At 39.8% G+C, this 27,983-nt stretch overlaps 1 protein-coding gene across 1 annotated transcript; it reads left to right on the top strand.

The window, feature by feature from the left end:
• The first annotated feature begins 417 nt into the window (after positions 1-417).
• Positions 418-27,735, top strand: LOC132992369 (folylpolyglutamate synthase, mitochondrial-like). Its single transcript, XM_061061620.1, has 15 exons — positions 418-546; positions 952-1,053; positions 1,196-1,249; positions 14,202-14,266; positions 15,441-15,555; positions 15,797-15,874; positions 15,958-16,019; positions 19,361-19,463; positions 19,758-19,835; positions 19,922-20,066; positions 21,417-21,500; positions 21,606-21,756; positions 25,859-25,934; positions 26,146-26,212; positions 26,923-27,735. Exons 1-15 carry the CDS (start codon positions 514-516, stop codon positions 27,297-27,299), a joined length of 1,590 nt encoding a protein of 529 aa, XP_060917603.1. The 5' UTR covers positions 418-513; the 3' UTR covers positions 27,300-27,735.
• Positions 27,736-27,983: the final 248 nt, after the last annotated feature.

The raw sequence follows: 27,983 nt of genomic DNA, 5'->3' as shown, positions 1-27,983 counted from the left end.
TCTAACAACTTAAAGCTGACGACCTAGAATACCTCAAACCTCCTGGCAGTGTTGTGGTGGAGTCACCTCAAGTCCAACCCGGGTCACTTAATAAAATAAAGCATTTCACTTTTGGGAGGTTTTAGGGGTTTCGTAGTTTCCACCAGCAAAAACAGAAAAAAGACCTAATTTAGGAGCTAGTCATCAGTGGGTAAAGACCTGTATGACGGTTATAATCAAGCGTGTCCCATCATGTGTTTCATGTAACAGCCTGCAGGTGATCGAATAACTCAATAACCTCAGGCGGAAGTTCTGCCGTCAGAGAAAACAGATTAAATATTGTCAGTGATGTGTGTGACCCAGGGGTTCAAAACTTTAAAAAAAACAAATAAGAAGTTATTTTAAGTGAACCAATCAGGCTGCAGTATACAAACACACAGCAGCAGCGGGGAGGAGTCACAGGTGGAGGAGAGCTTACCTGTTATAAAAGGTGATGCAGCAGCTCAGACAGAAGTGACTGCAGAAGATCTCAACATGGATCTGGACAAAGGAGGATTTACAGAACAGGTGATGTCTGATCTCTTTTTTTTTCTTTTTTTTTTGCACAAGGAGCAGTCAGAGATGCTCAATACTGACGGGGTGAACTTGATTTAAAATGTCCTTGGGGTTTCAAACATCTCCACACTGAAAACTATAAACTGCCTGTTGCAACTCAGCCTAAATAGTGTGTTTTTATGTGAAGCTCCCACTGATGATATGAATGTCTTCAGGAGCGATGACAGCTGAGCTTTGTGTAACTGCATTGCTGGTTAAAACAGTAGTTTAGACGTTTCTTGACTTTCTGAATTCTTCAATTAGTGCGTTCCTTCTTCTCTTACTCTTGATGTCTCTTGATATTCAGATTATATGAATATGAAGTTTCCTTTTAATGGATGCTGTGATTGTAAATAATTCATACTGCTCTTTCTGCAGGATGCTTTTCAAGCTCTGAACACCCTTCCGCCTCCGACCAGTAAGTTGCAACAGGAACGAGACCATAATATGGAGAACTACATGGAGAGGGTCGGCCTCTCGGTGAGTCATCAGCTCACACTGCACACAGGACGTGTTTGTCACAACAGTGACGGCTCCAAAGATTACACCAAAACTGAATGGAGACGAATGTTGTTCCAGTGTTTTTATTATCAGTCTTATTTGTGGTTCGTTTGTGTCTAAGGTGGAGGAATTAGATCGTCTCAACATCATTCATGTGACGGGAACGAAGGGGAAGGTGAGCTGATAAGAGACAAAAACAGCTTGAATCATTTTCATTTCATTTTAGAATTAATTTAAAACAATTATTATTTACAGATACCTGAAGCCATAATGTCAGGACGCCTGGTAGATGTTTTAAGATACCAAATCATTGATTTTTTTTTTTTTTTTTTTAAATCAAGTCATTATTTGAGCTTCTCCATAATGTTTTAAATAGTGAGGCATGATTTTAAAATTTTAAGATACCTAGTGTTGGGCCTCAGCCATGTGGGTGGGACAAAGGACTCAGGCCTGTATCACAGTCTCGAGCCTAACTAAATTTATTTTGAAGGCAACTAAACAAAGGGGTCTTAGCCCAGCAACCCCCCAACAGAAACTAACAAATAAGTGTGAAAAGAAGAGTTTCTTTCCTTTGATTTTTCGTAAGACGTCATTGAACGCAACTGGACAGGAGCGCTGAAGGAAGCCCACTGATCCCTGAATCCACAAGGACACATAAAGAACTCGGCTCCTGCAACCAGAAGACCCTATAGAGCAGCGCTCTGGTCGAAGATCTAAACCCTCCTCCTACATCTGCCACGAAGGAAACCTGCCTGAATCTGATGATTCAACATTCAACAGAGTGACGATCTAACCAACTTTGCAACGATCACCAGGAGTTACCCAAAGTAAGAGCTTTGGTCTGGGCAGAAATAGTTTCAGAAATAGTTATGTTTCTTTTATAACCACTGATAATTATGCATCATTGTTGACGAGATGTCACATTCTGTTTATTATCTGTTGTAAGCTGCTGCATTTGTTTTATTGTGATGAACTGCTGTGTTCACCTATGTGTGTAATGCTATGCTAGTTTACCTTCAGTCAACGGCTTTCACAATCAGAAAGACCAGTGTACCCGCCGTTGAATCAAAGTCCGGCCACTGGCTTTCTGGTGTTTAAGTTACTGTTACTGAACTCAGCTCAGAGAGCTCAAACTATTTCAAAAGGTAGCCACACGGCTTCCTTTGTTGTCCACCATTTTGTCCACATGTGACGAAGCCACATGGTGCATTGTCTCTCTCCACCATCTTGTTTTCTTTCTCTCTTTTTCTCTCTCTCTCTCTCTCTCTCTCTCCTACACACATACATACACACACACACACACACACATTTACACCTCATTCACAAGGTGTGCTTGATAATGTTTGTTGCTTAGATTAGTTTATGATAGTTATTTGTTTGATTAAGTTCATTGATTTTGGATTGATGTTGCTTTGTTTAAATAAATTCTGTTATAATTTAAGAGAGCAGTTGTTTGTGATTACTGGTTGTATTTGCATTGTGATATAAGCTGGGTGCGAGGGCTTTGTGTACGGATTTCACGCCTTCAATTTATTAAATATAGTTATTAATAATATTAGTAATTAAATAACTAATTTGAGACTGATTTGAGTGATATTTTGGTTATATTTCCCTGAGTACAGGTTGGTGCCCCAAAACGAGATTAAACATAGTTTAATGATATTTTATTTATATTATTAATAATTAAATATAATTATTAAAGAATATAACCAAAGTTGACTTGATACAACCCCAACAAATGGTGCAGCCCGTGTGAGGCCTTCAATAAACCAGCTTTATTGCACTGTAAATGCACAGTAATCCAAACTTTTAATCCTAAGAGATTTTTCTTGAGGACAGCAAGCTGTGGCTTAGTTTGTGTTTTATGTTGTTGAACATAATGATGCAGCCAGGGTGACTTTCTTAATGAACTAGTTTGTTGCTTTAATCCAGAGTTTTATTCTGAAGTAATTCTTCTAAAGAAATGTATTTGTTGTGAACATTCTCATTTTAAGCAAAGCAGACATCAAGTTGTGTTGTTGTGTTTTGGTGAGTTGAGTAGTTTTAATTTTTGTGTGCTCTTTGTTGTTTGAGACAACAATTTTTCCAGTTGAGAGTGTAACCACATAATTGTTGCATAGCCAGCTGTCCGAGAGGTGTGAGTTCCTCCCTTCCTTTGAGGACTTGAGGTGTGAATCCCCTCTCCTAGCTTCCAGGATAGACTGCAGTGATCAGTTGGGAAACCTAGATAAGATTTGCTCTGGTGTTGATCTAGCTTTGTTTAGCTTAGTGGCTTTCTTAACAGTAATCCACTGTGGTTCCATTTTATCACGTAAAATGTGTACCAAGACCCTAGGTGAGCCGGGAGCTGAGACTCCTTTTGGATCAGACGACGCAGCACTGCAAGAAACTGTTGCCAGTCTGGCGCACCTCTCCTTAGAGGAGATAGCCGACCTAAATAGCTATTCAATTAGCATTTGTGATAAGAAGTTAAAGGAGCTCGTTGATCAGGCCAACCACTGAGCCAGGAAACCCCAAAGCATAATCCTGAATGTTCTTGGGCAACTCCTCCTTCTTTCCCAACGCAAGTCCTTCCTGCAGCAAACCCAGCTGCAAGTAGACAAAGAATCCCTGCAGAACCACATCCAATCCCTGTTGGCAGAAAATTCACATCTTCGCAGGTTTGAATCACCACATAGGGAGGGGGGTGACTTCTCAGCCCCCAGAGGCAGAGATAACACCAACCCCCCTCCTTCTACCTGCAAGTCCACACCGCATGGTCCACAGCTGAGAAGTTCCGAAACATCAGATGAATCGGATGGCTCCTGTCCACCCAGCGATCAAAGAATGCGCATAGGGCTCATTGAATCCCTGGCGAAGGATGTAGACCGGTTTGACCCAGGTAACCCACATTTCAGCATTGATGATTACCTCAGAGAGATCAACCTGCGCCTCTGTGATCTACCTGATGCATCCACATGAGAAAAACAGCTCTAAGCATTTCCTGACACTCATAACTCATCCTGTGAACCACACCTCTAAACAACCATTCCACTGAAGGAAACCCCTTTAACAGATTTGTGCAGTATACACTTAAAGATCACTATAATATCTCTGTCATAGATATTTAAGACACTTCATTCCCCCCTTCGAGACAACAGTCTCGCAAACAAGAAAAACATACAATCATGATGTTAATTGGCCTCATAAGACTCACTTCTATCCATGCTTAACCTTAGCAATATAGTAAAATATTTGTTTGTTCTAGAGTGTGAGAGCGAAAAACCCATCTGGCAGCTATCTTTCTTTTTTATCCATCAAACAATCTAGACAGGAAAACTCTCTCACGGTCCCTCTGCCCCAGGCAACCACATATAGCACTCCAAACCAATCAAATCAAAAAGAAAAAGGTTATAAAAACTTTATAGGACGATATAGAAATGCACACATTTAAACCCTCAGAAATTAAATCAAAAAAGTTGTCCAAAGTCAGGCTGGTCGACCCATCGCACCTTCCAATGGACCTTTCCCTACCTAACACCACTTTCCCTAAGGATCGATAAAGAAAGAAAACACCTGAGGTCCCAATATATGCATCTCATACAGTTCCTGAAAACTCCAATACTAATCCAAATAATATGTTTAACTAAAAATATCTACTATAGAATAAAAAGTACATTATAGTAACCAATAATACAAATGACATTGTAATGAAGAAAATCCAATACTATAAAAACATACATAAAACATACATAAAACATACATAAAACATACATATATATCAAAACTGTTGCTTTTTAGCAGCATCAGCTTCTACTGTAATAACCCCTCAATGATTTTTCAATCGAAACCCCTCATCATGATGTCCTCATTCAGGTTTCCACTGTCCATGTCCATCCTCCATTGTCCTAAGTTTAGTTGTTCAAGTCCATTAGGCTGGAAGGATCTCTGGACAATTAGCCACCCTCACTTTGGTTTCCCAAATATTGTCCTAGGAAGAAAAATCAACAACCAGTATCTTTGCACATACAAAAACATCAAAAATATATTCATTTTTGTATCATACTTTCACATTATTCCACTACATGATTAACCTATTCAATTTCCCCCCTTTTATCCATTCACTTCTTCGTTCAAAATAATAGGGAGTCAATGATGAAGTCAGATATTCAAAATGGATATTTCTCTACCAATTCTTGTCCAATCTCTATGACCTCCTCATCTTCGCTTAGATCATTACCACTCAGTAGTGGCATCTGAATGTTTTCTCCCCAATTGATCTACTAACTTCAAATCTCAATATCATAGCTTTAGCAAAGGTCAACAACAGCATACAAAAACAAAACATCACACATAGCGATAGAAGAGTAGCCACCAGAATCTGAGCCACTATAGCTCCCATTGGTCCTAATCGTTATTGCATCCAAGTATTATCAGACCATCCTGCTCCTTCTGATGGACCAAATGAATTCCTTATAAGTTTCAGTGCATCTATGACACTAGTCATATTGTCAGTAGCATCAGGGATCAAAGTATAACAGTCACCTCCAGTTAAATTTAAACTTTTACCTCTAAGTGGCTTTAATCAAAACACCATTAACACCAACAGAAACACCTTCATCCAATTCAGACCTATGTGTTGGCAGATTTTAACAATACATTTTTTAACACATCATTCATTTTTTTCACAAACACCTTGGCTTTGCGGATGATAAACAGCTCCTAGACGTTGTTTAATTCCCAATTTTTGCAGAATTAGTCTTACTGTTTTATTCACAAACTCTTTCCCATTATCCGAAGATATGCAGTCTGGGTGTCCCCACCTGCTTATGACCTCACAACACAAAAACTTTCTTGGCAGCAGACTGAGCATCTTTCCGCTTAGTTGGACAGGCTTCAAGCCATCTTGAAAATCTATCCACAACAACTAGCATATATTTTTTACCTCCTACCGGTCTTATCATATCAACAAAATCCACAACTAACTCACACATAGGACCTATTGGTGTCCTAACATTGTTTTTAGACAAATTGTACACCTGCCTATGACATAATCAATCTGCTCAAGCAAATACAGTACCCAAAAACCATACTCTTTCATAATCTTTCTCCTAACTCCCCCCTTGCACATGAGCTAAACCATGTGCTTCCTAAAGCATCAGACCTAGCAGGTCTAACAATTTAATTATCTGAGCATTCACTTATCTCTCTACTTCCTGAACCTTCACTATTCTACCTTACAATTCCTTCAACATAAATCTAACTCCTTGACCTTTCCTGTAAACAACAGAAAAGTCCTCTCCAACCTCAGCATCTATCTATACTCCTCTGAAACTTCCTCTATTCTTCCTCTTTTCTGTAACATTCACAAGAAAAGTGGCTTAGCTGTCCACAATTATGACACATTCCTAAAGACTGTTGGAAATTTCCTCCTCTACCTCTTCCTAAACTTCCTATCTGTGGTTGATCAAAAACTGACTGTGGAAAAGGTGCAGTGGGAATCACTGATAACAGCTGAGGTAGCTGAAACTAATCTGTTCATGCTGCGATTGTAGTGGTAATTGATTTGATTGAGGTTGACTATGCATAACCACAGCTTGTTTCTTCTTTTTCTTATTGTCCACCAGCTGTAGTTGGTTAAGTTTTCTAAGAGTTTCCTGGTCCTGTTCTTTCTGGTCATGCTCCTTTTTCCGACATAGCTCAACTTGATGTGCTATGTGATCTTTATACACACCTTTTGCCATGCTACCAAGACCAACCACCTCTGCCAACTTGCTCCTCACTGGTAGGGGCAACCCCTTCTGTATCTTAGCTCTCAAAATTGATTGCTCCATTTGATTTAAGTCTGGGTCATTTCCTGTGACATTTCTCCACACTTGATGAGCCCTAGACACATAAGCTCTTGGGTTTTCCTGTGGGCCTAATGATTCAATGAGAATATTATCAGGGTGCACATTTGTTGGAAACGTATCTCTCAATGCTCTCCACATCCGACCTCTACTTGCAGCTAACAATTCTGGATCACACTGCAGTCGCCACATATCTATTAAGGCCTGCTGCTTGCAGGATTTCTTCCATCGCTGGGACCCCAATGAGGCTAGCCAAAAGTCTCTTAATGTCTCCCATGGCAGGCTGTGTTCCCACCAAAACCTCTTCTAACTTTGAAATCCAAGGATGTGCTCCATCCTGAAGAGTGGGTAACTTTTCAAGTATGTTTGACATATCTGTACTTTGCCAAGGCTTATACTCTAAATTTTGACCTCGCACAATTACTGGACACATTTTATCAAGTCTCTTTTCTTTTCTTGGACGTAATACATACCCCAAAGTGTCATACTTTTGAGACTTCTTCTGTATTTTCTTCTGTGTCATTTGCAGTTCCTGTAATTGCTTTTCCAATAATCGCTTAGTTTCTGGACTGGTAGATTCGCTTATGTCCAAAAGACATCTATTTATAGTTCTCTCAACCTCTCTTAAAGTGCTGTGTCTATCATCTTCCACCCCTGCACTGGCTGCTAGCAGTGAAGATATGTAGGACCTTCTCTCTCTGAGTCTCCATCACTATCACTCTCATCTGTGATGTGATAGTTGCCCTCCTGTCTAATCACTGGGAGCTGAGGATAAACATCAGCAAACTTCACTTCCTTCTCATAAGGTGGGGGCTTCTTTGCTAATGCAGTATGTGAAAAGGATGTGTTAACCTTTTCCATTAACTTTCCTGCTGCCTTATCATTTTTCTGTATTTCTTGCATACTGTGGTCTCTTTTTTCTCTCGCAGCTTCTAACAATTTCTGTCCCTCATTTTCAAACAACTGCAGAATGCCAAGTTCAATTTGTCTTTTCTCCTTACGTCTTGTTCCCATTTTACCTTTCTTCTGATTTACCTTATATGTAGACACAAGCACCTGTATTGTTTTGATCACATCCGGGTTCAAAGTCCCCTCTACTGGCCAAGGCTGTTCAATGTCAGGCCAACGCTTGCTCCATTTTTCCCCTATTTTTGGAATATTTTTAACTAGAGGATTCGTCTTCTGTACTACATCAACAGAAGTGATTGCTTTTGTAATTTTGGTGTCCATCTTTGACATTACAATGACCCTCTTAGTTCCTTGTATTGTAAATCAAACTGACCTAGTTAAAAACTATTTTAGAAAGTACTGTGTTACCACACTTGAAAGTGAATAAATTTGCCAACCCCAAAGGAGACCAAAGGCTTCTTACTATGAAAGCAAAAGCACTTGTTTATTACCTAATACATCTAATCACACCTATTTATCTTAAATTATGGCAATAATGTCAATGTTCCATCTCAAAATAGCCCCAAATCAAGATAAATCATACTCAGATAATGAAACCAGCATTCACAGCATTTGAATCAAATCAACTTCTCCACAAATGATCAATCAACTCATCAATACCCCATTAATTAACCAAATGCTTCAATTAGTCAGTCTGTTGCCAAGATTTCCTCCTAAATAATTGCAATGTGATGTATCAGAAGAAATACTATAAGCCCTATATGCGAAAACAAACTAAACACATGTCAAATGTTTGTTGAAAGAGTTTGTGGATAAAACCGCACTGGCCTTGATCAAGCTGGATTCAGGATCCCTACGTGCTGTCATCTGCTCACTTCCAGTGTTTGTGAAGTAATGCCAGGTTTCTCATCATCTGCCTTTTGGACTGATCCAATTCAGACACTCCATCTCCTCCAGTTCTCGCACAACATAGTAAAAACAGAGAAGACAAAAGAAAGAAACAAAACAAAAGTTTAGTGTCTTAGGGTCGCTCTGAATTTGTATACACAATGCAATAACAATTCAGTGAAATATGCACACATTATCTGTCATTCATTTTTTTTCTTTTTTTTTTTTTCTATCTGTGGCAAAAGCTGTCTCCCTGCTGGGGGTGTGTTTTCCTTCCCTCTGTGTCCCCCAGAGAGAAGAAAAGGAGGAAGGGCTCTCTCTCTCCACTCCTCATCAAGAGGAGTAATCTAATTGACTCTCTATTTGAGGCAACGCCTCTTGGTCTGCCTCCTAAATTTCTCAAGAGCTTCCAGTATGAACTGGCTGTCAAAGAGTTAACATCATCTCCAAACCCAGTGCAGTTAATGCACAGAGTCTACAGACACACAAAAGCCAGCACAATATTCTCCCAATCAACAGCCAAATACAAAATGTATCCTCTGAAAAACTAACTTCTCCACCTATTTTAAAGAAGACTATTCATTCTTTTGAACATACAAAATTCACAGCATAATGTGGTCACACACATACACACAGACAGACAGAAAGAGGAGAAAAATTCACACTCCAATCAGCCGGCAGTTTTAACTTTCTCAGACGATTTTCTTTTCTCTATTCCTATTCCCTGAATATGTGCAGACTATCCTCACTGCACTCTCCACTTCTGTTAAAAACAGATACTATATATATTTATCTATAAACGTCCTTTATTAGGCTCATTAGTATTTATCAGATTATATAAACATCCTCTGAGGGGCTCATATTTTATCAAGTCGTATATATAAACGTCCCCTGAAACAAAGGGCTCATAGGTATTTTAACACTGATGAAGATCAGATTAAATAAACGTCCTCTGGAACAAAGGCTCATAGGTATTTTAACACTTATGAAACAAAAAATGTCCCCTTATCAGTTACTAAATCACCTTCAACCAATCACCTGCTATATATGCCTATTTAATAATACATCTATTCTATTTATCAATCACACACAAACAAGAACATTTCCGGATCATTTAAACACACATCCACATTCCAGCGCAACCAAGACTGTCCAGCAGCCTTTAAACACACACACACAAACACCTCAAAAAACCACCGCGCCTTAGTTCAAATTTTAAAGTCGACTTATTTATAATTTTCCCTCTATCAAAAATGTTTTACTTTGGCCAAACTTTTAACAAATTGTCTTTTAACAAATTACTACACATTGCATGCTTTAATGCACACTGTTTCTCTATTCAGCACTTTCATTTTTCCACTTTTCTCAAAACTCTTTTATCTCTCTTTTCATCTCTTTACTTCTCTTCTTTATTTCTCATCTATTTAATCTCTGTATTTCCTACATTATACGTTTAATTTCTCCAATTTCCCATTTCCCTGGCCAGGGATCCCCTTTGTTTTATTTTTACTCAATTTGACTACTTTTTAAAGCCAACTTTCACTTCCACTGTCTAATTTACACATGGCTTACTGTTAAAAGGATACGGGCCCTGTCCTTATTAAACTTGCATAGTTTTTTAGCTAACTGTTCTCTAGTTACTTGTTGCGCTTATACTAACTCTACCTTTCCATTTTATTTTATTTTCTTTTCTTTATCTCTTATTCTCTTTTCTTTTATTCCCCTTTATTTATATACTTTTTAACTCAATAAACCCCAATTTAGACAGAGAATTACTCCAACATCAACACATCATTGCACTTCAGTTCTTTGACAGTGGAGCCAAAGTTCAGACAGAATCAACTCCCCAATGTGTAAAAACAACACTCACGCTCTGAGGTGATGGAGGAATGCTCCCACTGAAACTCTCATCCACTGCAGAAGGCCCCAACTGATCCTGTTCCTTGACGCCAAAATTGATGTGGATTCCCGTTGTTGATATGTTTGATGATGAAGAAATTCGCCGTTGACACTGACTTGCTTACATAATGATCATTTTATTGACAAACAAGTTACAGCATCGCCAGGCTCGCCATGGTTCGACCTGGGAGAGACACAGCCAAAAGTGATCTCTCCCAAACATACACTGAGAATGCTATTTATACACAATGTCACAGGACACATGAGGACATCTGTTTGTTTTTTAGGACAACCCCTCCTACTTCAACAGCAGGGGCCTCTGCAATTATATGTATGTCATAAACTTAAAGGACAACACAGGTCACAGGTACAATCTCCTGTCTAGATGTCCCTGGGAAACCCTCTGGACATAAGGGTCCATTTGTTCACATTCCACTGTGGGGGATCCTAGCTTTGCTCTAAGCATTTCCTGACACTCATAACTCATCCTGCGAACCACACCTCTAAACAACCATTCCACTGAAGGAAACCCCTTTAACAGATTTGTGCAGTATACACTTAAAGATCACTATAATATCTCTGTCCTAGATATTTAAGACACTTCACTACCCTCCTGCCTGAGATCAGAGACCAGTACTCAGCACTCTGCCACGCTTTGTGCGAGCAATTCTCCACCTACCCCGACCCTGTATCTGCCCCTCTTAGAGCCTTTAGTGTCTGGCACCAGAAGCACGAGGCACCCAAAGATTATTACCGGCGCCTAAAATCAGCATATTTCCAGGGACGTAATGCTCCAGGTTTGGAAGAGGACCAGACTTTCAAGTCCTTATGCCTGCACAATCTGCATGGCTGTGTGCATTACGATGTCACCATGCATTGCCGAACACATCAGCTTGGTATGCCAGAAATCAAGAAATTTGCACAGATGGCTTGTGAAACACGCATACGTCCTGGGTTTTGGAGACACAATAGTGACCTAGCACTAGAAGGCAACAAATTGCCTTATGCTATGAATAAATCTAAGAAACCGCATCACCGGCAGAATAGACAACAGAACCAGGGGAGTGAAGGAAGGAGCCAGCCACAGGGTAGTTCCCAACCTGAAGTACTGATCACCACCAGACCCGAACAGAACTCTCGGGATGGCCGAAGCCCCAGACAGAGGGGTAGGCATAACCGGAGTTCCCATGAACTTCCCAAGGATGCAGGTTCTGACAGGGGAATGGAGAACATGATCCGGAGGTGTGTGACAGAGGTAATTAGACAGTTGGAGGCCTCCAGCCCTTACAAAGAACAAAGTTCTGACTCCACAGTGGGGAGGGGGGAGTAGCCTCCACTTTAAAACCCATCAAAGTCACTCCACCAATGTTAATGCTTTCTAGTCTCTGTTTTATGACCTGACAGTGGTAGTGAGACACATAATGCACATGTATATTTACACACCTACATGCCACATACACCATCCCACAGGCTTACTCCTGCCCAGGCTAGGAGTTAGCCCACAAATCTACACCTGATACTCTTCTCTTTCTCTCCTCCTCTTGCTTGTTTGTTTCATTTGTTTTGTTAAAGAATGCACCTTGAGTAGCAAAGCTTTGCTAATGCCTGTTTATGTTTTATGCCTAGCGTTAGACATAGTTAGACAGTCTGCCCAGACCTTGCCTCAGTGTCTGCCCAGACCAAAATGCCTCTAATATCTCTGAACTGTTAACCCTATGGACTGCTTTCCTAAGGAACTGCAAAACTGGGATGTGTCTCCATCCCAGACACATGGACTGCTTGGTCCGTGAGCTGCCCTAAAGATCGTAACCTGCATTTCGCTCTTCATGACAAGGGGGGATGTTGGGCCTCAGCCATGTGGGTGGGACAAAGGACTCAGGCCTGTATCACAGTCTTGAGCCTGACTAAAGTTATTTTGAAGGCAACTAAACAAAGGGGTCTTAGCCCAGCAACCTCCCAACAGAAACTAACAAATAGGTGTGAAAAGTGGGGGGTGTCTGAATTCTCTATCCTCATTGGAGGAGGCCTGAGGTAAACCCACAGGCAGCTCCAGTCTTTAAAAGCAATCGCCAGGCATTGCTTCCTTCTCTTCAAGTGTGGTCTGCCGACACCAGAGGATACCCTCTCCAACAAGATGGACTCCAGCATTCGAGACAAACCCTTTCCTCCTCTTGACTTACATAGGTTAAACTCCGCAATCAGATGCTATCAGGTTCGAGCAAAAAGAAGAGTTTCTTTCCTTTGATTTTTCGTAAGACGTCATTGAACGCAACTGGACAGGAGCGCTGAAGGAAGCCCACTGATCCCTGAATCCACAAGGACACATAAAGAACTCGGCTCCTGCAACCAGAAGACCCTATAGAGCAGCGCTCTGGTCGAAGATCTAAACCCTCCTCCTACATCTGCCACGAAGGAAACCTGCCTGAATCTGATGATTCAACATTCAACAGAGTGACGATCTAACCAACTTTGCAACGATCACCAGGAGTTACCCAAAGTAAGAGCTTTGGTCTGGGCAGAAATAGTTTCAGAAATAGTTATGTTTCTTTTATAACCACTGATAATTATGCATCATTGTTGACGAGACGTCACATTCTGTTTATTATCTGTTGTAAGCTGCTGCATTTGTTTTATTGTGATGAACTGCTGTGTTCACCTATGTGTGTAATGCTATGCTAGTTTACCTTCAGTCAACGGCTTTCACAATCAGAAAGACCAGTGTACCCGCCGTTGAATCAAAGTCCGGCCACTGGCTTTCTGGTGTTTAAGTTACTGTTACTGAACTCAGCTCAGAGAGCTCAAACTATTTCAAAAGGTAGCCACACGGCTTCCTTTGTTGTCCACCATTTTGTCCACATGTGACGAAGCCACATGGTGCATTGTCTCTCTCCACCATCTTGTTTTCTTTCTCTCTTTTTCTCTCTCTCTCTCTCTCTCATCTACATACACATTTACACCTCATTCACAAGGTTTGCTTGATAATGTTTGTTGGCTTAGATTAGTTTATAATAGTTATTTGTTTGATTAAGTTCATTGATTTTGGATTGATGTTGCTTTGTTTAAATAAATTCTGTTATAATTTAAGAGAGCAGTTGTTTGTGATTACTGGTTGTATTTGCATTATGATATAAGTTGGGTGCGAGGGCTTTGTGTACGGATACAAATTTATTAAATATAGTTATTAATAATATTAGTCATTAAATAACTAATTTGAGACTGATTTGAGTGATATTTTGGTTATATTTACCTGAGTACAGGTTGGTGCCCCAAAACGAGATTAAACATAGTTTAATGATATTTTATTTATATTATTAATAATTAAATATAATTATTAAAGAATATAACCAAAGTTGACTTGATACAACCCCAACACTAGGTTGTGTTCCAAAGTCCGCATTTTAAGATACAAAGTAATTTTTATTTTTATTTTTATTTATTTTTTTTAAACTGACTCAGTGTTTTGGAACTTAAAACTTAATTTACCCAAAGATAAAAGTCTTTACGCCCTTTGTTTAAGTTGAATCAGAGACTCTGAGCACTCATTGTGCTCCTCTTACTGACTTATTAGTCTTAGATATATGAGAGATTGTTTTTCTCTTTCAGGGCTCCACTTGTGCATTCACGGAGCAGATCTTGAGAAGTCATGGTTTCCGTACAGGATTTTTCAGGTAAAACTGAAGTCTGTGAATACCGCTGACACTCTTTGATACAGGGATGATGTTGCTTTTAAGGTTGGCAAACATTTTCATTGATTTGATGTGCAAACTCTGCATATAGAATATAAAAGAATAAATCTTTAATGTCTACCAAAGGTTGATGTTTGCCTTAGGCTCTCTAGATAGCCTACATAAAACAGTATAAACACATTCAGGCCGTCAATGAAACACTCTGATGGTGGAGGCTGGGCGTCAAGCGGTGGTTGAGGGACGACACAGTCCGATGGTGGAGGCTGGGTGTCAAGCGGTGGTTGAGGGACGACACAGTCCGATGGTGGTGGCAGGGCGTCAGGCGGTGGTTGAGGGACGACACAGTCCGATGGTGGAGGCTGGGCGTCAGGCGGTGGTTGAGGGACGACACAGTCCGATGGTGGTGGCAGGGCGTCAGGCGGTGGTTGAGGGACGACACAGTCCGATGGTGGTGGCAGGGCGTCAGGCGGTGGTTGAGGGACGACACAGTCCAATGGTGTTGGCTTGGCGTCAGACGGTGGTTGGGACGACACAGTCCGATATCTTTCAGAATTTTCAGAAAGGCTCAGATAGCAGTCTAAAACTGTGCCGAGGTATTTCAAGTTTTCGATTGTATCAACAAGTTTGAACTACTATGACTATTTGCCTGTAGCACTTTTTGCTCGTTAATGTTTATAGTAATGCAATGCCATCCGGAAGACAATATGTCTGACTCTTTTCCCAGCTTGTAAAACGCTTTCGATACACCTCAGACACAAGTTCATATAATGTGCAGATGATGATCAATGTGAGTCCATGTGGCACGAGAGAGAGAGAGAGCCACACTGGGATTGGGCTTTTATGCCCTGAGAACAACATGTCCAGGTGCTCTAAATTATTCCAGCCGAGTCCTCTAGAAATAAGGACACAGACCCAATTAGTTACAGCCTGCTTATAACTTTAAGGAAGTGACTGTCACTAAGGCAAGACTTCAACACATCAGCTACAAATAATATTTCAGTCCAATGTTGCACATCGAGTCGGCATCTTTAACTTGTGATGTCAATAAAAAGAAGAAGGCCATCATCTCCTCCTTATGCTATTCATTTTTCTTACAAATCCGATATGAGTGTTTTTATATGTAGAGAAAATGTTTGTCTTGCTGTCTTGGTTGCAGTTCTCCTCATTTGGTTGATATCAGGGAGAGGATTCGAATCAACGGACAGCCCGTGGATAAGGAGCTCTTCTATAAACACTTCTCACAGGTTTACCAATGTCTCGATGAGACTAAGGTAGGACATGTAACACGAGCCTTTGAAATGAACATTTGACATCCCAAGCAGTGATCTATGTTTCATTTTTACCAAACTGTGGTTGGTACTAAACCATATAATTCCCAGAATAACCCTACTGTAGGTGTTTGGTATGAACATTAATGTTACATCAAGTGTGCAGAAAAGGTCATCCCTTTATTCTGTTTTCAATTACAACAAAGATAACCAGCTCTCATATATATATTTTTTCCTCTCACAGGATAACTATGATGGGCTGATGCCGAGATACTTTAGTTTTTTCACCCTCTTGGCCTTTCGTGTGTTTCTAGAGGAAAAAGTAAGCATTACATGTGCTGCTATAGATCAGTGTTTCTTAAATAACTGACTCTGTACATCCTAACAACTCTGATCTTTCTCCAGGTGGATTTAGCTATCATTGAAGTTGGGCTTGGGGGACATTATGATAGCACCAATGTTATAAGGTAAAACTCTTTTACGTATACATATACTGTAGGTGCATGTGTTGGGTACTTCACCATTTTCGGTGGACATTTTCGATTTGACAGAAAATGGTCAGAATCTCCAAAAGCTACTCAAACTTTGGTGACTAGACTACAACACTGATGTGCTTCCTTAAAACTAGAGGGGGAAAAGGTGGAGTGGTGGTTGGTGCTTGTTCCACCCTATACAGAGGCTGTAGTCCTCTTGCCGGTGACCCAGGTTCAAACCTGACCCGGGTCTCCTTCTCCCCATTCTCTTCCTTTTTAGTTAGAATTAAGGGACTGCCGCTAGCATTTTTCTGAACATAGGCTTCATTAGTAACCCTAAACCTCAACACTTGCAGTTTGACAAGGTGTATTGGTTTGGGGTGTAGGTTGCAGGGGAAGAACCCAAATGCAGGCAGACTAGTGTAATTAAAGGATTTATCCCTTTAGAGCTCAACAGTCACCGCCCTCTTTTTCGACGGCTCTGATTTCCGGAATAAATTTCCCCATTCAAATCCTCCGTAAGGATTTCAAAAAGTCCTTATTTTTAAGACCCAGCTGAAGTAGCTGGAGCTCTTAATCGATACTTTGTCGATTCTGTAGCAACTATTGCACAGAGCTTCTCTGCAAACAAAACAGAGCCAGCTTTCCATTTTATAAATGTTAGTGAATCAAAGATCACAGAAATTATTAGATCCCTCAAGCCATCAAAAGCAAAAGATGATTTTGGGATGGACACAACAATGGTTAAGGATCTTGGTGCAGCATTAGCCAAACCCATCACCAAAATCATTAATCTCTCAATATCACAGGGTGAATTCCCAAGGGTGTGGAAATCTGCCGTTATTTCACCAATTTACAAATCTGGTGATCCCCATTCACCCTGCAATTATAGGCCCATCAGCATTCTTCCTATTATGTCTAAAATTGCAGAGAAATGGGCAGCTGAGCAAATTATACATCACCTGAACAACAGCTCTTATCACCTGCATCCAATGCAGTTTGGATTCAGATCCAACCACTCAACAGAGACAGCTAATTGCTTCTTCATTGAAAAAATCAAATCACTGCTAGATAACCGTGACATTGTTGGTGCTGTCTTTCTGGATCTCAGAAAAGCATTTGACACTGTAAATCACAGGGTTCTTCTATCTAAGTTATCCACCTTTAATTTATCTGCTGATGCACTTAAATGGGTAGAATCATATCTCTCCAACCGCTCTCAAAGTGTGCGAATACTTAATTATCAATCTGACGCCCTCTGCTTGTCCACGGGCGTTCCGCAGGGATCTATACTGGGCCCACTTTTATTCTGCTTGTATGTAAATGACCTGCCATCTGTGTGTCCTGAGGTTAACATTCAAATGTATGCTGACGATACAGTTTTGTATGTGCATGGTTTAACAAAAGCAGAAGTTGCTTCAAAACTAACAACCGCAATGGTCAAAGTTACAGCATGGCTTAATCAGTGCTGTCTCCAACTTCACGTGTCTAAAACTGTTGGTATGTTCTTCACTAAAACAAATGACTCAAACCAGATATCCGATCCAGATATACTGGTGTCAGGAGAAAAACTACAGATTGTAAAAGAATTCAAATACCTTGGCATTATACTTGACTCCAACCTGAACTTTAAAGCACATGTAAAAAAAGTCTGTAAACAAATTAAATTTAACCTTGCAAACTTCAGATTTATCAGAAACTCCATGTCCACTGAAGCAGCCAAGATGTACATGCATTCAATGATTTTCTCATATATGACCTACTGTTTGACAAGCTGGTCTCAGGCAAGTCACACCACATTAAAACCACTACAGTCTTTGTATAAACAGACAATAAAAGTTTTAGACAAAAAATCAACGTAATTCCACCACTGTTCAATCCTCAAAAAATACAACCTCCTGAGCTGGGAGAACATGATTAAACACAAAAATGCATGCCTCCTTTATAAAATCACACATCGTTTGGCCCCTCCCCCACTCAGAGAGTTTGTAAGCATACGAACAAACACACATCACTTCACGAGGGGTGTCTCAAGAGGCGACTGCATTATTCCTCTAAGGAAGTGTGTTTTTAGTCAGTCTGCCTTTTCTGTTACAGCCTCACGTGAATGGAACAACATCCCAACAGTTATCAGAGAGAGCAACACATATCGTTCATTTGGTTCAAATCTGAAACGGTGGCTATTTGATAACCACATCTGCCAGCACTAAACCGGTTCCGCTCGCTGCTGCCCCCTTGTGTCTGGTTGTTGATGAATGTGTCCTGTTTTATAAATGAATGTGGCCTGCGTGTTAGTTGTCTGTTGAGGTGAGCTTCAGGTATAGCTCACTCAATGTTTTTTATGTGGCCTTGTGTAATTTGTAATTTGTACGTGTTTTATATAGTGTTACATGTTGTCTTGTTGTGTGCATGTTACAGTTACTTTAGTAGGTTTTTGGATACGTGCTTTTACTAATGTTTTTGTAGCTTTTAGCAATGTTTGAATTTGTTTTGTTTTTTTAGGGAGCCTTTTATAAAGTCTGGCCAGGGACAACAGATGAAAATTAGCCTTTTGGCTAACTCTGGCATATTTACTGAAATGTTTATTAATATGCAATGTCCCTGTAAAAAAAAAATAATAATCCGGGAACCAAGTCGAGAGGCGTTGCTTATCAACAGGCAAGCTTGGGGCCCCAGGCCAGTAGGGCCCGTTTGAATCTGCACAAAACATGATTGGAAAACGCAAAGAAAAAAGCAAAGGTACTACAGTAGACTGTGTAGCCTACATATGTTTTGTCCGGGAGTGAAGGAACTACGCATCCCACAATGCATTGTGATTCGAACAAGACCCAACAAACTTATTGTATTGTTTACTGTTTATAATAATAGTTTGAGCAGTAAACATTTCCATGGTAACAGCAGGCTTCCCCAATCAAAGATGTTGCTGTAACACTCTGGGATTGTGGGTAGTGTAGTTATTTTCCCAGAGATTATAAAACAAGTTGATATCATACAAACGTGTGTCTTTTACAGGAGCACAAACCATCATGTCACACTCAGGTAGCTTGTGGTTAGTCATCTTTGGATGGTTATGGTTTTATGGCTTAAATCAAATTCGCTATAGGAAACTAGCTGTTGAGCTCTTTAGTATAGAGCGTCTAGGCAGGTATTGGCAGGTTCATAAGAAGGCAGACTAGAAACACGGAACAGACAGGTAAAACAGTGTTTGAGCAGCAAAATACCCCCAGGGAAAACGCTAAGCAAGACATCAACAGAGCACACAGCCAAAAAGTTTTGTCACCAACTTTATCAGGATACATTGACAAATCAACTGCTCTGTGATTCTGTGTCAACAGGAGGCCGTGGGTGTGTGGTGTCTCCTCTCTGGGTATTGACCACATTGCGATTCTTGGAGACACCGTCGAAAAGATCGCCTGGCATAAAGGAGGAATCTTCAAGGTGTGATACATTAATCATTTGCCATTGTTACTGGAATGAAAATGGCCATGGTAGAGCCTTAAAATCAAACTGAACACCTACATGAAACCTGTTCATCCAAAGACTATGAGATGTGTTTGAAGGAGACAGAAAAAGAGCTGAAACTCTCAAGGTCAAAAATGTGAACATTATTGGTCAGTCAACAGTCAGAGTCTCTTTACACTTGAGTTTGGACTTGCCAGAAAGTTGTTGTTCTGTATTTTTTACTCTGCTCTGTTGTCTTACTGGCTGTTAATCATGTGTGTGTGTTTCCAGCCGGGGGTTCCTGCTTTCACAGTCAAACAGCCAGGAGATGCGATGGCTGTACTCGAGGACAGGGCCAAAGAGAAACAAGTAAGTAGCCAGTATCAGTAATGTTTGTTGAAATATCTTCTTCAGCTGCACAGTTTGATGTTCTCCTGTCTGGCCTGTCGTTGTAGTGTCCTCTGTGGGTGTGTCCAGACCTGGAGGACTACCAGACTGATGGTGGACCTTTGCGTCTGAGCCTCCAAGGGAAGCACCAGCACCCCAACGCCTCCCTGGCCCTCCAGCTGAGTCACACCTGGCTTCAGAGGAGACGTCTAGGTGGGAGTGTGAACAAACAGTCGTACTGTACAAGTGCAGAGTCAGTTTAGGGAATGGTCATTTGGAATCTGTGTCTGTTTGGAGAGGATCGATTGCTTGGACTCTGGAAATGCTTCTTGCATCTTTCTCAAGATCCCCTTATCTGATTGACTTGACACTGCTCTTTATGTGATTCTCAGCTGTCATTATCAATATCGTAAGAAGTGCCAGGTGGTTGCTCGGAAGGCATGCCTGCCTTGAGCAGCCAATGGCAAGTACTGTGGTAATGGTGGCTGGTGCATTGTTCTCCAGGGTGGGCACAATTTCTCCCCGATAGACCAGGATGTGTATCTTAGTTCGTTAGCTCGATGCTAACACATTCTGGAAAATACCCTCAGCTAGCTAAAACAATTAGCATCACTATAGTTTTAACTTGGGAAACAATCTATTTTACTTTACATACTCCACAAATAACACCATATGCACACTTTTACTTCCAGGCATATGTTTCCTAATCTCTGCAGAAACAAACTGAAAAAACTTCTGACTCACACAAGTCTGGTCTGCTGCTCTGATCCATCTTTATAATCAGTCAATGCTCTTATCCAGTGACACTGCATGACTCGCTCTTTATGTCTCATGGGAGACGTGCTGTTGTGTGTAAAAGCTGCAGTATGGCTGCTGCTTGCATCGTCATTGGAAACTGCCCTTCAAATCCACTTTACATTTGACACTGTGCTCCTTTACATGTATCACTGGTAGAACGACTTTTAGCATATTATGGGTTATACCTCCAGTTTGCCCTCTGTAGGCCTCTGGAACCTCTTCCCTGCTCGGAGCAGATGGATCCCTTTGTCATTACAAGTCCTGGTCCTGTTGTAAGGCTTCCTGCAAAATTCTTGAAAGCCATTCATCTGATGGATCACGATTAATGCTTGGTTCTTCCAAAATACAACTTTTACAGTTGGATTATTTATTTAGAATACATATCATTTGCAAACGGCACATGATGAATCCCTCTGGTCTCAGAGTGAGATGGAGTCCCTCCAATGAACGCATTTTGGTTTTGAAGGCAATGAAGATTTTGTCTTATGACCTTTTCAGGTGCACAAAAATTTTAGCAGAAAAAACTCACAGGTCAACACATTTGTCTCGTCTTGGGTAAAGAATTGAAAATAGCATTTGTTGTGCTATGTGGCACATTGTTTATAAGCCAATTTTAAGTTGTTGGCAAGATTCCCTCTCTGTTCTGGCAAAAGAAGGGTAACAAATCAGAGTACAATCTCGTACAAAGATCATGCAAGCACTCATTTTCTCTTTCTGAAATAACTCAAGAGTTCTTTTTTAACAATGAGCTGTGGTCTTTAACAGACAGAAGCTTTCCCACCAGCCCTGTTGAGGACACAGGTGTACTCCAGGTCTCTTTCTTGAAGCCCAGCCCCATCATGGTGAAAGGTGAGGAATAGTGACAATTAAAGAAGCACATTTGGACTCTTGCAAACATGATGTGCTCAATTAGATGTGTCATTATACATCATTACTCTGTGTGTCTGGTCTCAGGGCTCGCAGAAACGGTGTGGGCTGGAAGGACTCATATACTGAAACATGGAGAGGTCACATACTTCTTGGATGGTGCCCACACCATGCGCAGTATGCAGGCCTGTGCAAACTGGTTCAAAGAGACCTCAGCCCAGCATGAAACGAACGCAAGGTGAACATCACACCCTACATGCATGACACTAAACATGGGCTGTTTTACCTGCACCCGTCAAGGAACTTGATAGAAAATAAGTTCAGCTGGGACTGTGTCTCAGTGGTAGAGTCGGTCGACTCTCCCGGTCGGTCAATCCCCAGCTCCTGCAGCCACATGTCCGATGTGTCCTTGGGCAAGACACTTAAATCCAAGTTCTCGCTGCTTCCTGGGTGGTGTATGAATGTGTATGAATGGATTAGTTACTTCTGATGGACAAGAGAAATAAGAACTGGAGGAGGAGTATCTCTCTTCATTCACAAAGATTACCAGTTCATCAGCAGAGGTGATCTTTGGACTTTTGAATCCAACATCGCAGAATGTGTATTTCTTCGTCCACCCAATACAGATATTGATATTTTTAACAAACAGTTAACAGATGTGCTTGAAGTCATATCAAAAGAGGGTAAAGTTTACCTTGTTGGAGATTTTAACATCAATCTGTTTAAAAGTGAGAATCATATACAAACTGCAGAATTTCTAAATACAATGTATTCAAATTACTTTTATCCTCTAATTCATACGGCAACTAGGATCTCAGCTACAACTGCAACTCTAATTGACAATATTTTTACAAATTTCTTTGATTGGGAATCAAATAGTGGTATATTACATACTGACATTTCTGATCATTTGCCAATTTTTTGTGTGGCTTATAAGGTTCAAGAAACAAAAAAGTCAGTTATTAGTTACAAGAGATTATGCACCAAGAAAAATAGTTCTTCTGGAATTAGCCTGCTCCCTTTTTATGAATGAAATTGTTAGCTCATTGAACCAATGTTTTCCCCTCAAGAGGATAAAAGAAAAACAAGTTGATTTTCACAATCCTTGGTTCACCTCAGGTCTTAAAAAATCCTCTATGAAAAAAAAACAAGTTATACAAAAAATATATATCAAATCCAACTCCCCTTAATTTGAAAGAATATAAAACTTACAAAAATAAGTATGTGCATATTTTACGTACAGCTAAGAAAATATACTTTTCAAAGATGTTTAAAGAATCAACAAATAATATCAAATCTACATGGAATATTATCAACCAACTGCTAAATAAAAAGAAGAAAAAACTACTCCGTTTCTAAATGGTGATGAACTCATTAATGATCCATATGAAATCTTTTGTGGCTTTAATAACTTTTTTGCAAATATAGGTGCTTCTCTCTCAAATGAAATTGACAACACGGTAGGCAGCCCTTTAGATTACTTAGAAAAAAGTTATGGCTGTATCTCAAATTTTGAGCCCCCACAGCTAAAGGCAGTGTCATCATTACAAATCTAAAAAATACCTCAGCTGGCCATGATGAAATTGGTAGTGCTTTAATTAAGGAAATATCAGATTACATATTGGAACCTCTTACTCATACCCTGGGCCGATCTCTGGCCACTGGTGTTGTCCCGAAAGAGCTTAAAAGAGCAAAAATTATACCACTGTTTAAATCTGGTGATCAAAGAAATTTTACAAATTATCGTCCCATATCCATTTTACCTTGTTTCTCAAAGATTCTCGAGAAGTTAATTTACTCAAGAATAGTTACACATTTACATGAAAATAACATCTTATATGAACATCAATATGGATTTAGAAAGGACAGTTCTACCTATATGGCACTTTTACAGCTCATAGACAAAATACAGGCTGCTACAAATAATAATAAATACGCACTTGGTATTTTTTTAGACTTGTCTAACGCATTTGACTCTGTCAATCATGATATTTTATTTGCTAAATTACAACATTATGGTCTTCAAGGTGACACACTGAAGTGGTTGACCAATTATGAGTGAGAGAGAACAGTATGTGGTAATCAATGGTTGTGCTTCAAGCATTCTTAATGTAACATGTGGAGAACCACAAGGATCTGTATTAGGACCTTTGTTATTTCTTCTTTATATTAATGACTTCCCTTTAGCTTGTAAACTTTCTTCTCCTCTTTATTTGCTGATGATACCAACATGATCTTATCTCACAGTGACTTACACACCCTCATAAATAATACAAATGAAGAATTGGTGAGTGCTGCAAAATGGTTTAAACTTAATAAGCTTTCATTAAATAGTAAAAAGTCAAATTTCATCATATTCACAGGTAAAGGAAGTAGGTATCAGAAGGATCAGCTAAAGTTTCAATAGATGGTGTAGCATGTCCTGGACATGCAAAAAGGGGTGAATAACTTTACTATAGCTAACGGAAGCTCACCACACATTAGTTAACTAATTATTGAACTAAATGAGAGCTCACTCCCTACCAACCTGCTAGTCTACTCTTTCCTAGTGGAAGGAGCTATGTAAAATTACTCCTCTAACCCCCTTTGGAGGACAGATGAACAAGTTATAATCACAGCCCCAGGATTATCTGCCTAACATTCATTTCTAGAATAATTAGATTCAAGGATAACCCCTGGTATAGGACTCTAGATTACCCCCCAGAGAGGGAATAACTGTGAACTGCCCTCGCTAGGATGTTAGGTGTGTATGAAGTGTGTAATATAAATCAGTAAGACAAGTGTGCCGTGGTGTGACTGCTCAAAACTTACCTTCCGAGGTACACGGGGTCCTTAAGGGGAACTTCCAGTCTTGGTGGTGTAAATGATTTCAGTCAGAAAATGATTCCAAAAAGTTTCCGAAAATGTATTAAAAAATTTCAAATGATATTCCGAATGCAAATACAAAACAGTAAAAGTAAAAGATATAAAAATGGAAAAGAAAATGAAAACTCAAAGACCAAAGTCTAAACCTGTGAGTGTAGACACTTGAGGTTTTAAAAGATCTTGGCTCAGAGACTAAGTCCCAAAATTAGATTTCAAAAGTCAGAGTGACGTGGATTCGTTTAGCAAAGCAAAAAAGAACCCCGATCAGATTTTCTACAGGGTTTTTATAGCCAAAAAGTCTCTCTTTTTTCAAGATCCTGTAACACCTCAACAATGCACATTCGCAGAAACGTGATGCATCCACAGGTCATGCCAAGTTCATGACATAGGTAATACCAAGTTCATATGTGGTTTCAGCTCGAAGACCGTGAACCGAGCAGATACACAGAAGAGCTGATACTCAGAAACGCTATACGCCTATGAGCTCCTATGTGGTCTTGCTTCAATGTATGGCACACTTATCTTGACCTCACAGGAGCGTAGGCACTACGAGTGTGTGTAAGTTTAACAGGAAATGTTGAAAGCAGAAAAATGTTATGACTTTATGACCTATGTATTAAATGATGAAAGAATTAAATGATAAATAAAATAAAAAAATAAAAAAACAAATTCAACAATTGCATAACTCTTTCTGATCTTTCAACAATGGAAATGAAATTTCTCAAGTGTCACAAACTCAATTCTTAGGAATCCTTGTGGATGAGAAGTTAAATTGAAAAAATCATATTCAATTTACTCAGAAAAAAATTGTGAAGTCCTTGGGGATCATCAGCAAACTTTGTAGTTTTATTCATTTATCTTGTATGTTAACCTTATATTACTCTATGATTTATCCGTATTTTATTTATGGTAATATTGTCTGGGCAAACACTTATCCCTCTCACCTTCTTAAACTTTATATGTTGCAGAAACGTTTTGTAAGATTGGCAACTTTCTCCAACGCAACAGAAACTAACTCTTCAAAAAACTAAACATTCTTTCAGTTTATGATATCAATATACATCAGATATGTGTGTTTATATATAAATATATGTTCGTACCTTTTTCTTTACCATAATCATTTCAGCATTTTTTTAAACTGAATTCCCAGATTCATTCATATTTTACCAGACAGATTGATCATCTTCATCTTCCTTTTCATAAAACCAAACACGGTCAGTTTTCCATCAGATATCGTGGGGTACAAATATGGAATTCCAAAAGACACGTTGTTAACGGCTCTTCGTCCTATTTTGATGTATTCTTAAATGTTTGCTAATAAATAAAATAAATAAATAAAAATGTTAAAATGAGCCATCAGATCCGATCAATACCTGTTGTAGTTCTTATTTTAAATGTAATAAACATTCACTTCAGACGTGTGTTCTCACATCCAACCAGTACTGATGTAAAACCTTGACATGTTTGTGTTGTAGCGGACCGGTCGCCAGAGTTTTGCTGTTCAATACAACAGGAGAGAGAGACTCAAAAGCCATGCTTAGACTGCTGTTGGTGAGTAAAACAGCTTAAAGCGATACTAGCTTAACTTGATAAACATGAAGATGTGGCGGGATAGATGGTCATGTTTGCAAATGTAGTATATTGTGAGCCTTAAACAGTTTTTTATATAAATGCTTCCTTGTCAAGGCATGGCAGTTTAGATCAATTTTGGTAACACTGTTCTGTTGACTGTAAAAGTCTTTTGTGCTTCTGTTCTTTTCAGCCTTGTCATTTTGACTTTGCCGCGTTCTGCACAAACATCCCCGATGTCGGCACATTCCGTCCCACAGGTGAGATCTTTGAAAACTGTGCCTTTTACCTGTTGACGGCCAAATACGACTTCAAAGTAAACAAACATGACGAGCAGGAAGATTAAGCAATCCTAGCTTTTGGACTTCTTTTTCCTCAAAATTCAGGGAGAAAAAAGTATATTAATGAAGTCGCAGAGACGTCATGAAGAAGGGCCAAATCGTCTATGCGCAGCCAGCCTTACACCATAGGAAAGTCTGACAAGATAACCTGAAGAACCATCAGAAAAATCTGTATTTTGCTGAGTTAATCGAGCCTAAGCAATGTCCCTGACTTTGCCTAAATAATCTACTTTGGAAGCAATGATGTTATTGGGTTTATAAAATATTAAAAATATTCCCAATATAAATAACTCCTCTCCACAGTTGCATGGCAAACTTTTATGATTGCTAAAGTATCAGAGATTGATTTCTTACCTTTACAGCCCCATGGTTCCTTTCAAGGAAAATTTTAACTTTATAGAGGCATACATGTTTGTTATATTTCTAAGACTATGATGAGAATGTTGATACCGATCTCATGTCTGCACATAAAGTACAGATCTGTAGTCAGACTCAGGACAGTCTATGGGACATGGTTAGCATAGCCTAGCATAAAGTCTTTAAGCAGGGACCGGCATGAATAGCCTTGAAAATAAATCAATGTATTTTACATTTAAAACGATGACGTATGAATTGTGTCTGTCTCTCAGACTTATGGAACGTGAATCACACAGTGGAGAACATGAATACTCGCTGTTTGGAAACCGAAAGGAACTGGAGACTATGCAACAACGTCGAGGATAGAAATGGTACGCAGCTTACTGCCAACAACCTGACCCTGCTGGTCCCTGACCAAAAAGCCAACAGCCTGGTCTTCCCCTGCGCCCTCAGCGCTCTCCAGTGGATCAGCCAGGGCCGGGATTCAGTCCTAACAGATGGAGCAAACTCTGCTCTGAAAGGTAAACCCAACGTCAAGGCCAAAGCTCCTCTTCTCCATGACGCAGCAGAGATCCACGTCCTGATCACGGGAAGCCTCCGCCTGGTGGGGGGAGCTCTTAAAAACCTCGACCCAGCATCCTACAAGTAAATAGAGAGTGAACAGAGAGGGATTCACTGAGTGTGTGGATTACAGTAAATTTTAGAGAATGGGTGGGTGCTCGGTTTGCTTCTTGATGCTTCATTTTTAGACTTTAGTTCTTTATCTTACAGGGTTGGTATTTCTGTTTGGCATCAGTGATTTCTCCCGGATAATGTAGAGCTGTTAGATGTTTTCTTTTATAACATTTATACAAAAACTGCAATCTAACAGACACCAGGAAATATTACATACACAACACAGGCTCATGAGTTTAATGATTATTCTCTGTTTCTAGAATTGTCATACTTCTTGTATATTGTATTTCCCTGTGTCACTTTTAAACTTAATTATTAAACACGCTTTTAAAGGAAACTGTTATGTTTGTTATTATCTATGATGTGTCCTTTCCTGTTGCAATAATGAACAAATAGCCTACTGAAGGTGATTGGTTACATTATTGTGCAATATTTGAATTGCAATACTTTGCAGGGTTGTACCTCAGCTTTTTTATTCAAGTGTAGTGACTTAACTTATAATTAAGATATTACACTTGGCTTTATAAAATAATATATTAAGACTGAAAATGAAAATGAAGACTAATGAAGACTCCATGTATGGAGGCTGGAGGCTGGAGTCCTCCAAGCGGGTGACCTGGATTCAAATCCGACCTGTGGCTCCTGTCCCACATGTCTC

This window comes from Labrus mixtus, chromosome 17 (assembly GCF_963584025.1).
Source record: "Labrus mixtus chromosome 17, fLabMix1.1, whole genome shotgun sequence".
NCBI lineage: Eukaryota > Metazoa > Chordata > Actinopteri > Labriformes > Labridae > Labrus > Labrus mixtus.
Note: the sequence above shows the minus strand (reverse complement) of the source record. Positions and strands in the feature narration are given on the sequence as shown.

Excerpts from the sequence above, each read along its gene's own strand:
- LOC132992369 (XM_061061620.1), top strand. The coding sequence starts at position 514 with ATGGATCTGGACAAAGGAGGATTTACAGAACAG. Across the intron at positions 15,556-15,796 it reads AATGTCTCGATGAGACTAAG|GATAACTATGATGGGCTGAT; the intron begins GTAGGACATGTA and ends TTCCTCTCACAG. Across the intron at positions 19,464-19,757 it reads ATAAAGGAGGAATCTTCAAG|CCGGGGGTTCCTGCTTTCAC; the intron begins GTGTGATACATT and ends GTGTGTTTCCAG.